This window comes from Bubalus bubalis, chromosome 2 (genome assembly GCF_019923935.1).
Source record: "Bubalus bubalis isolate 160015118507 breed Murrah chromosome 2, NDDB_SH_1, whole genome shotgun sequence".
In the NCBI taxonomy this organism is placed as follows: domain Eukaryota; kingdom Metazoa; phylum Chordata; class Mammalia; order Artiodactyla; family Bovidae; genus Bubalus; species Bubalus bubalis.
The window spans coordinates 65,743,983-65,756,860 of NC_059158.1; the positions used below are offsets into that span (position 1 = coordinate 65,743,983).

A 12,878-nucleotide genomic window follows, 5' to 3' on the forward strand; every position below is an offset into this window, starting at 1 on the left:
TTGATTGTTACTAGGTTTCTACCCCTAAGTTGCTATCAGTGAAAATTTTTATAAATGAAAGTTTCTAAATACTCTTCAGTTCTCTACTTAATCTCATGCACTGGCGGTTTGAGTAATGCTGTTACTAGTATGAAAGAGGAAGAATTTAACACACATTGCCTGTCCTTAGCCATTTTTATTAATTATAACTTTTACATTGATCAGGTTTGTGATCCTTATATTTTTTTCTATAATGATTGTTAAGGTTTTTATGCTTTTTTGGATTTAAAAAGACAGCTTTTGGAGTATTAATTTTGCTCAAAAGCATGGTGATCCTTGATTGTTTTATGTTTATGGGTATATGGATGAAGAACCCATGTGATTAGTAGTTAGGTGGCTTGAGTGACCTCTCATGTTAAATAGAACTATTTCTATCCAGTCTCTACCTTGAAAGTGTTCAAAGTGTTAGTCGCTTAGTCTTGTCTGAGTCTTTGCAACCCCATGGACTGTAGCCCATCAGGCTCTTCTGTCTATGGAATTCTCCAGGCAAGAATACTGGAGTGGGTAGCCATTCCTTCTCCAAGGGACCTTCCCGACCCGGGATTGAATCCAGGTCTCCTGCATTGCAGGCAGATTCTTTACCATCAGAGCCACCAGGGAAGCCCAATCCCATTACTTAAATGGGAGTAATGAATGCAAGGCTTTGTGTAATGAGCAGTGAGGTGAAGCCAGAAGGCAGAATACCCTAATGGAGGATGCCTGGGCATGGAAAAGGCAAACTAATTTGGGAGAGCTGCAACTGCCAAAAGTCAGGACAGTTTGCTCAGTTTTGCTGCTTTCATTTATTTGAGCCTTGAGTAGAATTTAATAGAGTTACATCAAACTTTGCACTTCTCTCTCCCCCCAACTTTTTTTTACTTTTCTCTTTTTGACACCAATTCCTGCACTATACTTTCTATAAAAGATAGTCTATTTTCTTTACAGCTTTGCTGTAGATTAGTTGAAAGAGTAGTAGCATCACCTTGAAACTTATTAGATATGCAGAATATTGATTTCCATCCTAGGACTTCTGATGAAAAACTCTGAATGGATCCCAGCAACCTGTGATTTAATAAGCCTTCCCAGTGATTCTGATAGGAAGCCAAAGTTTGAGAATCACTGGTCTAGATTCTAGCCTGGGGCTAAGGGTTGTTGGGGGTTCCCAGGTGGTGCTAGTGGTAAAGAACCCGTCTGCTAATGCAGGGGACGTAAGAGGTTTAATCCCTGGATTGGGAAAATCCCCTGGAGAGCATGGCAGCCCACTCCAGTATTCTTGCCTGAAGAATCCCATGGACAGAGGAGCCTGGCGGGCTACAGTCCTCAGAGTCACAGAGTCGAACACTACTAAAGTGACTTAGCACATAGCACGAGGGTTGTTGAGGGTCTGGAATGTTGAGGATCCAGCTCTTTTGCATGCGATTTCACAGTAACTTGGGGCTTCCCTGGTGGCTCAGACAGTAAAATATCTGCCTACAGTGCAGGAAACCTGGGTTCGATTCCTGGGTCAGGAAGATGCCCTGAAGAAGGGAATGGCTACTCACTCCAGTATACTTGCCTGGAGAATTCCATGGACAGAGGAGTCTGGCAGGCTGGAGTCCATGGGATCATAAAGAGTCAGACATGACTGAGTGACTGTAACACAGTAATTTATACAGTAACTTATCCTGGTACTCTTTCCAGGATTTGTTCTTACTTTATTGACTGTACCCAGATGACTCCTTATGAAAGATCTCTTTTTAAATTGGTAGTACAATCTTTCTCTCTTCAAAGATTGTCTCCAACTTTCTTTGTTCAGTATTGATTTTCTATCTTATTTTCCTACATTTTTATGACTGAAAAAAATATTTTTTTTTTCTGTCCTTTTGCCGAGAACTTAGTAGGGAAAGGAGGTTAATGTGTGGTTTAGTTAATAGACTGTCTTCCTAATCTTGGGCTATTTTAATTTACCTTTTATTGACCTTATAATAAATGAATATACTTTATAATATAACCCATGTCTTATGTAAGTAAAGTTTACAATGACCCATAATGACACTGATAATATTCTCAGAGAAACTTTTATTATCAACAGAAGTGTTAGGAGTCTAAGTATAAATTGAGGTACAAGACACTAAGTGAAATCTCATTTTAGTAAAGGGATTAGAGTATCAAATATCAGTGCATGAGGCAAAAATTTTCACAGAACTTCTCTTGAGGATTGTAAAAATTTCCATAAAGGTGTTTTGTTTCTTTGGTTATGTACCAGATCAAATAATTAGATTTGCATTTAGGGACCCTAAGTATAAAAAACATCTTAATATATTTCAGGAATTTTTAAGGAAGTTATTAATAAATGTACTTCTGTATGTATAATCCTACAATATATGCCTACCTAAAGAGTTAGTTTGCCTGTGTAGTGGCCCTTTGAAAGGAATGTTTAAGAATAAAAGATGCAGGGCAAGTTAAATGTTAGTGATTGCGAAGTTTAAAGATTGAAATGACTGTTGAGAATCAGAGGGAAATCTTACAGAAAATATAATTGTTTTTAACTGGCCCAGCATGATACCTAGTTTATAGTAAGCATTGAGTACATGTTCTAGGAATGAAAGATGAGGTTTTATGGCTTTCCTCATAGCTCAGTTGGTAAAGAATCTGCCTGCAAGGCAGGAGACCCCAGTTCAATTCCTGGGTCGGGAAGATCCGCTGGAGAAGGGATAGGCTACCCACTCCAGTATTCTTGGGCTTCTCTTGTGGCTCAGCTGGTAAAGAATCTGCCTGCAATGCAGGAGACCTGGGTTTGCTCCCTGGGTTGGGAAGATCCCCTGGAGAAGGGAATCTTCTACTCACTCTGGTGGGTAGAATCTACCCACTCTGGTATTCTGGCCTGGAGAATTCCATGGACAGTCCATGGGGTTGCAAAGAGTCAGACAGGACTGAATGGCTTTCAGTTTCTAGGAAAGATGAGGTTTTATGGCCTCTAATAGAGGATCAGGGAAGACCTCAGTAAACATACAGGATTACACATTTTTGAAGAATTTCTAAATCAGATGACAGAAGGTAAGATACTTGAATTTATAGAATAGAGAGCTGTGTAACATACTGAAAGAATATTGTCCTTTAAGGGTAACTACTTGAGGAAAAGTCTGGTTCTAGTACTTTATTAGTGTGACTGTAGGCAAGTCATTGACCCTCATTTCTTCAGTTGTAAAAGAAGGATACCACTGGTCTTTCCACTCTGTGTGGTAATCTTATGAGATAATATATGTCAAAAGACTAAATTAGTACAAACTATAATTTGCTATGAAATTGTGACATGCTATTTCATTTCCTGTAATGACTTATAAGAGTAGCTTTCTTTTTCAGTTACTGTAACAACTGTAAGGATAGTTGTATATATGTAAATTGGTAGCTTCTGATCTCTGGCTTAAAATATCTCTTTTACTCATTTGTTAAAGTCAGTTAAAAGCACTGGTTTTGCAAAGTACAGAAAATTATTATTGAAAAAGAGAAATATTGTTGCCATCTTGTATGTGTACGTATTATTACCTGTCACTTAAAAGCCTCAGTTTAAGTGACTCTGTTTATGTTTCTTATTTTTAAAAAGCTACCCTGTAACTCAAATAACCTAACTTAGGAAAACTTTTATTTTCTATTTCTTTTCCTTTTGTTTCAAGTTGGCTTTATTTTGTGCCATGGGATCCTAAATACTGATGCAACAGCGCTGAACCTTTGGAAGCTAGCTCTTCAAAGTAGCTCTTGCCTCTCTCTTTTTCGGGACGAAGTTTTCCACATTCATAAAGCTGCAGAAGACTTATTTGTAAACATTCGAGGGTATGTCATTTTCAATTATTTTGTCTTTTTTGGAGAAAAGTAGTGAGTGGAATATCTGTTGATGTTCTAGGGTAGAGAAGGCTCACAGTATGCGAGAAGATATAATCTGTACCAACTTGTCAGTCACACCAAGTATTTTTTAACAATGATCCTGATGTTTTTTACAGGTTACTTCACAGACTGAAATATCTAGTGTTCCTGCTGTTTCAAAATTTGTATTCTAGGAGAAAGAAGATATGATCTCTTTTGTGTATCATTATATGGTTTTAGCCATAAATATGACTGAAAGCACAATGTACATTTTAGGAATTATGAAGTTTTTAGAAATGTATTTTAGAATGCAGTGCATTTAAAAAAGTGTATGAATCAATCAAAAATACTTCATTAATTATTTATAGCCATTGCAGAAGTCAGACCACTGCAAAAAGGAAATCATGTTTCCTTATAATGAGGAAGTATTCCAACTGACTCATTTATACTCATTCCTTGTAACACAAATAATTCTTAAATTTGTTCCCTTGGAATTTTTAATGCTTGCTTTTTTTCCACTTTTGGTTCTGTAGCCAGTACATAAAAACAAGTTGAACTCACACTTGGTAGCCTTTATAAAGTCTTTTGAAATTAGGAGTATCTAAAATATCTTGGGGTCTATTGGACCTAAAAATATTGAATAATTGGGTTGGGTTTGTCAGCTTCATGGAAGTCAAATTCCCCTACATTTGTTTCATATCCGATTCAATAATGTCCTAAATGAAATTCAGATTTTAAAAAATCTATTAGTTATTAAAATGTAAAGATATGTCTAGTACTGACAGTGTAAGCCAGTGTACCATCTCAGATTTTAGTATGCATATGAAGTACCCTGGGTTGTGAATTAAAATCCAGGTTCCTGGGCATCACCCCTAACCTCCTAAATCCCCTGTACCTATATTTTGGAGAGGTAAAGAAATCTGCCCTTTTCTCCCTCCGCCTCCCCCCAGTAGTTTATTGAGGTAAATTTACAGACAGAAAAATGCATAAATTTTAAATGAACAACTCAACAATTTTGCGTATGAATACTCCTGGTGACCACTTAGATCAAGATACAGAATATTTCCATTGTCCCCAGAAAATTCTCCTGTGCCTCTTTCTGGTCAGTACTGCTGCCCCTGGTCCATTTTCCCCTAGCCTTCACAGGTGGTCTCTGTTTTGATTTCTGTCACCATAAGGGATTCTGACATTCTCATGCAGGTAGGCTCTCAGCCATAGTGTGAGAAACAGTACCCTCTGTATTTTTCAGCTCTTAGTTTACTTTTTATTTTAGATGGTGGAGTACCTGGAAATATCCTAGTTGTGAGCTTTGTCATTTTCAAAGTGATTCAGATCAAAAATCCTGAAACTTACGTCTTAGCATATTGACATCCTCTCTGGGGAATTATATTTAAATATATGTAAACACTTAGAACCAGAGAGTTTCTGAATATTGAGTGAGCCTAAGGTACATATGGTACAGATAAGTTTAATGGCTTCATGAAACCAATTGTCTTTTCATTATACCATTTTTTTTTTTTTCCTGGTCACTCCACATGACTTGTGGGATCTTAGTTCCTAGACCAGGGATTGAACTGAGACCCACCACAGTGAAAGCACCAAGTACTAACCACTGGACCTCTTGAAATTCCTTTGCTGTGCTTTTTCTGTGTTAAATTTACCATTTAAGAATTTCTATATTTAAAATTGAAAAGTTTTAATTTTTTTTTAAATTGTGAGTGATCCAATTTAAAATGTGTATTATAGTAATTAACAAGTCAGACCATAAGTATGAAAACTCATAATTTATACAGATCAGTGGTTACAGAATTATGGCATTTGCTTAAAGAATACACAAATCTTAGCATACTTAATTTAGAAATTGAAGTTCTTGGTATAAGTGGTTAGGAAGATAATTTTTCTTTAACATTTTAGGAATTTTGAATTTTTATGTATTTAGTAGCCAGGAAATTAGCATATTTTTATTAGAGTTTATTTTATAGATGGCACCTTTAGACTATTTGATGCTTGTATTCAGTGTCTTCTATTTTAAATGTTTTTTTAATTTGAAAAAAATATGCTTTTTTAAAAAAATGGTGAGTAAAAATCACCTGTAGGTCTGTCCCTTAAAATAATTCAAAGTAATCAAATGCTTCCCTGCTCCAGTTTTCTCCACCACAAAATTTCTATTCCTAGTATATGTGCCTTGAGAACTTTTTTTATGCTTATGAGGTAGTGTAAAAAGCCAAAAGTAATAGCTTTTTCAGCACTAGTAGTTTTTGGAAATCACTGTTCATTATTTTAGAAGTATAATTTAATGTCCCTATTGGAGATTTAAGAAAATAAAAGTCTGCTTTGTGCACTGAATTTTAATGTAATGCAAGATGTATTATTTTAGGAAGAGCCGATGGGGTACTTAAGGTGCTCAAAATGATGTGGGTAGACTTCTTCCATGTATTTCCAGTTTGAGAGCCAGTTTTTCTTGTTGATAATAAGACATTTTTAGTTGACTAGTGTTTGACTAACTTGTTTTTACTGTTATTGACCAAAACTTCCAATTTTTTTTTTTTGGCTCATAGCTATAATAAGCGTATTAATGACATAAGAGAATGCAAAGAGGCAGCTGTGTCACATGCGTAAGTGGTTCTAACTTATCTGTGAAACTTTTAATCAAGAATTCCTTTCTTAAAGCATTATTTTGCTGGAGTGAGTGCAGATTAATGGTGTGTGAGATGTGGCAGTAGAAGTAGAGGACTTCCAATCAATGAGAAACATGTTTATAACTGTATATAGTCATCTTGGTATCAGTATAGACAGATTTTTAATATTTTTTAAGTGTTAACATGCTCTTAAGGAATACCATACAGAGGAATTTATTTTGGTGTCATTCCTTTCTCTTATTGCTCCTATGCTCTGGTACCAATACTTGGCAAGTTATGATGATTTTTGTACTACTTCATGTGCACTCCCCCCAGTGGTGTTTATTTTTCAAAGTATGTAATCCCATACCTTTCCCGAATACTAGTAAATATATTTTATTAGAAAATATGTAGATAACTTAAACTAGATATTAGTGTATTTAGAATGTTTGAACAACTTTTCAATTTTCTCATGAAATAATTTGGTAATTCATTTAATTGTTATATGGTATACTTGTATAGAATATCTTATTTAGTAAGTCTAGGTACAGTAGAGATAACACTGTCTGATCCATCAGTATTTCTACAAGGCAGAGAAAAGAGAACACCACAGTCATAGGTGAAAATATAAAACTACAAGAAATTTTAGAATTTAGGCTTAGGCTGTAACATAGATATTAGGAATTTAAATCATCTTTATTTATTGCTAACTGAACTGAACTGATAGTATATTATTTCCTCATGCATTTTTTTCACTCAAATAAAGTGCTTATGTTATTATAAAGTCAGTCTCTAGTACAAATAACATGCTTTGGAGTGGGTTAGAATTCCATTCCAGGCCTGCTTATTCATATGTTAAACCCTTGGCAGATACATGGTGTCACAGCTATCTTTTATAAAGGTCTTTTTTCCCTGCATTATATAAAACAGTTGTAAGTAGTGAGCAGTAGTAATTCTTATCATTCATTAACATAGTGTTTATATCTTCTCTTGATGGTAATACTCCTTGCAGCAACCCTGTATAGTAAAATAATCAAAACATTACCCACTTACTATTTAGATATTACACCAGATGAGTTTATTATTTTCAGTAAGTAGAGAGCTTGTCGTTAGAATTATACTAACATTGTAAAAGTACTGTATGTTAGATATCATGAAAGATACATCTTGAGTCAGGTGTCCTCATCCCTGTTTCTTGATGAGAGTCTGGAGCTTAAGAGAACGAACCTAAGGTCACATAGGTAAAGGTTGGATTTTAGTGTGTCTTCAAAATTAATCTGTGGTGTCAGAGTTAAATTTCTCATGTTGCATATTTCTTTTCCTTAGGATTTTGACATGTAATAGATGTGTTGTTCAGTCTCTTGGTCGTGTCCAACTCTTTTTGACCAGGTGGACTGCAGCACAGCCAGGCTTCCCTGTCCTTCACTATCTCCTGGAGTTGGCTCAGACTCATGTCCATTGAGTTGATGATGACTTCCAACCATCTCATCCTCTGTCACCCTCTTCTGCTCCTGCCCTCAATCTTTGCCAACATCAGGGTCTTTTCCAATGAATCGGCTCTTAGCATCAAGTGGCCAAAGTAGTATAGGAGCTTCAGCATCAGTCCTTCCAATGACTGTTCAGGGTTGATTTCCTTTAGGATGGACTGGTTGGATCTCCTTGTAGTCCAAGGGGTTCTCAAGAGTCTTCTCCAGCACCACAGTTTGAAAGCATCGATACTTCGGCACTTTGCCTTATTTATGGTCCAACTCTTATATCTGTACGTGATTCCTGAAAAAATCATACGTTTGACTATACAGACATTTGTTGGCAAAGTGATGTCTGTGCTTTTATAATATGCTGTCTAGGGTGGTCATAGCTTTTCTTGGAAGGAGCAAGCGTCTTTTAATTCCATGGCTTCATTCACAAACTGCAGTGATTTTGGAGCCCAAGAAAATAAAGTCTGACACTGTTTCCATTTTTTCCCCATCTGTTTGTGGGGTGTCATTTTTTTGCAACCATCTAAAGTTTAAAACTTTTTTGGAATGATTTATATTTTGAACAGTATGAGTAGTTGGAATATTTAGAATATTCTTTGATTTTTTTTTTTGTTAATTTGTGAGAATAAATTTTTTCTAATTTGTATTTTATTTTTAAGATACCCAGTACATGAATATTTATGATTATCCTTTCCTTGTCTTTCTTTTTGAACAATAGCACCAAATAGATTTCATCCCAGTACCTTAATGAATATAGCTTTGATTTAGTCAGTTTTAAGTCCATAGGGTTGCAAAAGGAGTCAGACATGACTAAGTGACTAAACAATGATATATTTAATAGCAATATACTTAATAAATGAGGATATAGATAATCATTTATTAAGTTATATTTATTGATTCTACATGGGAGTGACAAAAATGTATACAATAAAAAAAAGTGCTTATTTTTAAGGATTTCACAGTCCATTTTATAGAGTTCTAGGCTATATGGTACTTAACTGGCAGAAATTCTTCAGGATTAGACATCTCTATATTGGGAAATACTTTTTGAAGAGTTGGTCTTGAAGTTTGAGTAGGATCTTGATAGGCAGAAGTGAAAAAAGTTACCATAGCAGCACAAGAAAGGCAAGGATAAAGACGAGATTAAAAAGTAATTTAATGACAAACATGTAGAAGATATTTTTAAGGGTTTCTGTTTCCTAAGAAAAGTTTGGAAGTTGACTCTGAAATGATGTTAATTAATTGTCAGTAATAAGTTTAGTAGAAACAGATAAATTCTAATGGTGGTTGTCTTTTCCTATAGTGGTTCAATGCACAGAGAAAGACGCAAGTTTTTAAGGTCTGCACTGAAAGAATTGGCTACTGTCCTCTCTGATCAGCCTGGCTTGCTAGGTCCTAAGGTAATTGATTTAATTCTTGTTTTGGCTACAACAAATGTGCCACATTAAAATTAAAAAATTTTTTTCTCATCTATCAGGCACTTTTTGTTTTTATGGCATTATCCTTTGCCCGTGATGAAATTATCTGGCTACTTCGTCATGCAGATAACATGCCAAAGAAGAGTGCAGATGACTTTATAGATAAGTAAGTTAGCAACATTAAAAAAATATATGTTTTGTATATTTGCTTTATGGGCTGTGGAATTTGGGGACTAAAGTAAAATTATTTTGAAAAACTTGAAGGCTTTTCATATTTGTCATTATGGAGGGAATATTTAAAATATATTGTTAGGTGATGTGAATTAGAATGCAGAGTCAACTTTAGCTTTGAATTAAGGCTTAAATGTTTTATCACTAGAACTCTAGGTTGTTGCAGAGGTGTGTTTTTGTGCTATAGTATTTCTTATAGGATTCATGTTTCAGAATTATTTATTACACAAAAATTTGAATAATAATCCTAATGGAGTTACAGCTGTGTCATTTGTAATATATTTTTTCTTATTTTAGTCCACAGTCCCTCAACAGAAGTTAGATAAATGAATCAGAGAAATAATAGCATACAGAAAAATCTTACTTTTTCCTAATACTCTAACCTTCTTTTATTTATGACTTTTTAATGATATATTTATGAAATGTCCTAATTTTATTTTTATTTTGTATTTTCCTTTATCAGTTTTTTATTCTGGCTTTTTTGCTTTCCATAGTTTCTTTTTGTATATGAGATAATATAAAAAAGAAAGTAGTTGACATTAAATATTTAACAATGCTTTTTCTAAGGAAAAAACTTGATGTAGCAATATCAAAGGCAATTCATATTTTCCTTGATAGTAAGTGAATTTAATTTTTGAAATGTTTTTTCTTAAATAAAAAAGGCACATTGCTGAATTAATATTTTATATGGAAGAGCTTAGAGCACATGTAAGGAAATACGGACCTGTAATGCAGAGATATTACGTGCAGTACCTTTCTGGCTTTGATGCTGTTGTCCTCAATGAGCTTGTGCAGGTAAAAAACTCTGAAAGCATTCTCCCTTTTGTTTCTTATTTCCCTCCTTTCCAGTAATTGATTTGTTTGCTTAGTAAACATTTACAAAAGTAATCTTGTGTCTCATGGTGAAGTCACAACTGTAAATAAGTCATGGTCATATTTTGCCAAGGGGATCATTATCTAGAGCAAAGAAAATATTTAGTTGTATTCCAGTGTGATGGGCATTATGCTTAAGGGTGTATAAAGCTTAAAGTGAACACATGCAGGGAATAATTCTTTATCTTGGTGGGTGGAGGTGTACAGTAGCCAAATTCTAGAGGATCTTGCAAAAGAGGAGGTTAGTCATAAATCAGATTTAATATTTAGGAAAATCACCATGGCTTAGTGTGGATGAGATATTACTGGGGGCCACATGAAGAGGCGGAGACAGCAAAAGAGCAAAAGACTCTTGAGAGTCCCTTGGACAGCAAGGAGATCCAACCAGTCCATCCTAAAGGAAATCAGTCCTGATACTCATTGGAAGGACTAATGCTGAAGCTGAAACTCCAATCCTTTGGCCACCTGATGCGAAGAACTGACTCATTGGAAAAGACCCTGATGCTGGGAAAGATTGAAGGCAGGAGGAGAAGGGGACGACAGAGGATGAGATGGTTGGATAGCATCACCGACTCAATGGACATGAATTTAAGTAAGCTCCATGAGTTGGTGATGGACAGGAACGCCTGGCGTGCTGCAGTCCATGGGGTCGCAAAGTGTCAGAAACAACTGAGTGAGTGAACTGAATCTAAAACTATTGATTTTTCTCCAGAAATAACCATACTTTGAAATCCTCATTTTCTTTCAAACCTACCTAAAAATGCAAATAAGAAAAAAACTGTTCATGTAATTGTTTACCCTCAGTTATAAACAGCTTAGTTTACTATCCTAGTTTATTTCTTCTTTTATCCACTAGATGGAGCTCATACGCTTCCTTTCTAGAATGTCTGTTAAAAGAAGGAATAGAAAAGCTGCTTTTATCCAAAGCAAAGTGTTACTGCTTTGCTGCAGTTGTTTTTTAAAAACTTTCATGCGAAGAGTTGACTCATTGGAAAAGACTCTGATGCTGGGAGGGATTGGGGACAGGAGGAGAAGGGGACGACAGAGGATGAGATGGCTGGATGGCATCACTGACTCGATGGACGTGAGTCTGGATGAACTCCGGGAGTTGGTGATGGACAGGGAGGCCTGGGTGCTGCGATTCATGGGGTCGCAAAGAGTCTGACACGACTGAGCGACTGATCTGATCTGATAGCCAGTTAACATGTGGTAGTTTCAGGTGGACAGCAATGCAGTTTTTGCTTTTTAAAAAATTGTTATTACATACCAGATAAACCAAAGGCTACTGTGCAATCACAGTCTAAAAAGTAAATCAACTCCTGGCTTTGTGGCATTTGAAGTTTGCTATGACTAACTGGATATTTATTAATTTTACAGATTGTGTTAAAGTATTAAAATTTTTAAGCCACTCCATGTCTTTTTGTGTCTTATATTATTTTAGCAATACTGAGAAAATTTTAGAAAATTTTAGAAAAGGCAGAGGAACCAGAGATGCCAACATCTGCTGGATCATGGAAAAAGCAAGAGAGTTCCAGAAAAACATCTATTTCTGCTTTATTGACTATGCCAAAGCCTTTGACTGTGTGGATCACAATAAACTGGAAAATTCTGAAAGAGATGGGAATACCAGACCACCTGACCTGCCTCTTGAGAAACCTGTATGCAGGTCAGAAAGCAACAGTTCGAACTGGACATGGAACAACAGACTGGTTCCAAATAGGAAAAGGAGTATGTCGAGGCTGTATATTGTCACCCTGCTTATTTAACTTATATGCAGAGTACATCATGAGAAACACTGGGCTGGAAGACGCACAAGCTGGAATCAAGATTGCCAGGAGAAATATCAATAACCTCAGATATGCAGATGACACCACCCTTATGGCAGAAAGTGGAGAGGAACTAAAAAGAAAAGCCTCTTGATGAAAGTGAAAGTGGAGAGTGAAAAAGTTGGCTTAAAGCTCAACATTCAGAAAAAGAAGATCATGGCATCTGGTCCCATCACTTCATGGGAAATAGATGGGGAAACAGTGGAAACAGCATCAGACTTTATTTTTCTGGGCTCCGAAATCACTGCAGATGGTGATCACAGCCATGAAATTAAACGATGCTTACTCCTTGGAAGCAAAGTTATGACCAACCTAGTTATATTAAAAATCAGAGATATTACTTTGCCAACAAAGGTCCGTTTAGTCAAGGCTATGGTTTTTCCAGTGGTCATGTATGGATGTGAGAGTTGGACTGTGAAGAAACTGAGCGCCGAAGAATTGATGCTTTTGAACTGTGGTGTTGGAGAAGACTCTTGAGAGTCCCTTGGACTGCAAGGAGGTCCAGCCAGTCCATTCTAAAGGAGATCAGTTCTGGGTGTTCATTGGAAGGAATGATGCTAAAGCTGAAACTCCAGT

The 12,878-nt window shown here is 35.9% G+C and overlaps 1 protein-coding gene across 3 annotated transcripts in view; it reads left to right on the forward strand.

Moving 5' to 3' along the window:
* The window catches only part of NCKAP1 (NCK associated protein 1), a 108,543-nt gene that overhangs the window by 43,215 nt on the left and 52,450 nt on the right, over positions 1-12,878 (forward strand). For 2 of the 3 annotated variants that reach the window (XM_006071782.4, XM_025273747.3), the window contains 5 exons: positions 3,672-3,828; positions 6,417-6,473; positions 9,258-9,354; positions 9,432-9,538; positions 10,266-10,398. In XM_006071782.4, coding sequence (XP_006071844.1) covers positions 3,672-3,828; positions 6,417-6,473; positions 9,258-9,354; positions 9,432-9,538; positions 10,266-10,398 — 551 coding nt within the window. The remainder of the gene's footprint in view (positions 1-3,671; positions 3,829-6,416; positions 6,474-9,257; positions 9,355-9,431; positions 9,539-10,265; positions 10,399-12,878) is intronic. The other variant, XM_025273748.3, reaches the window with a different exon arrangement.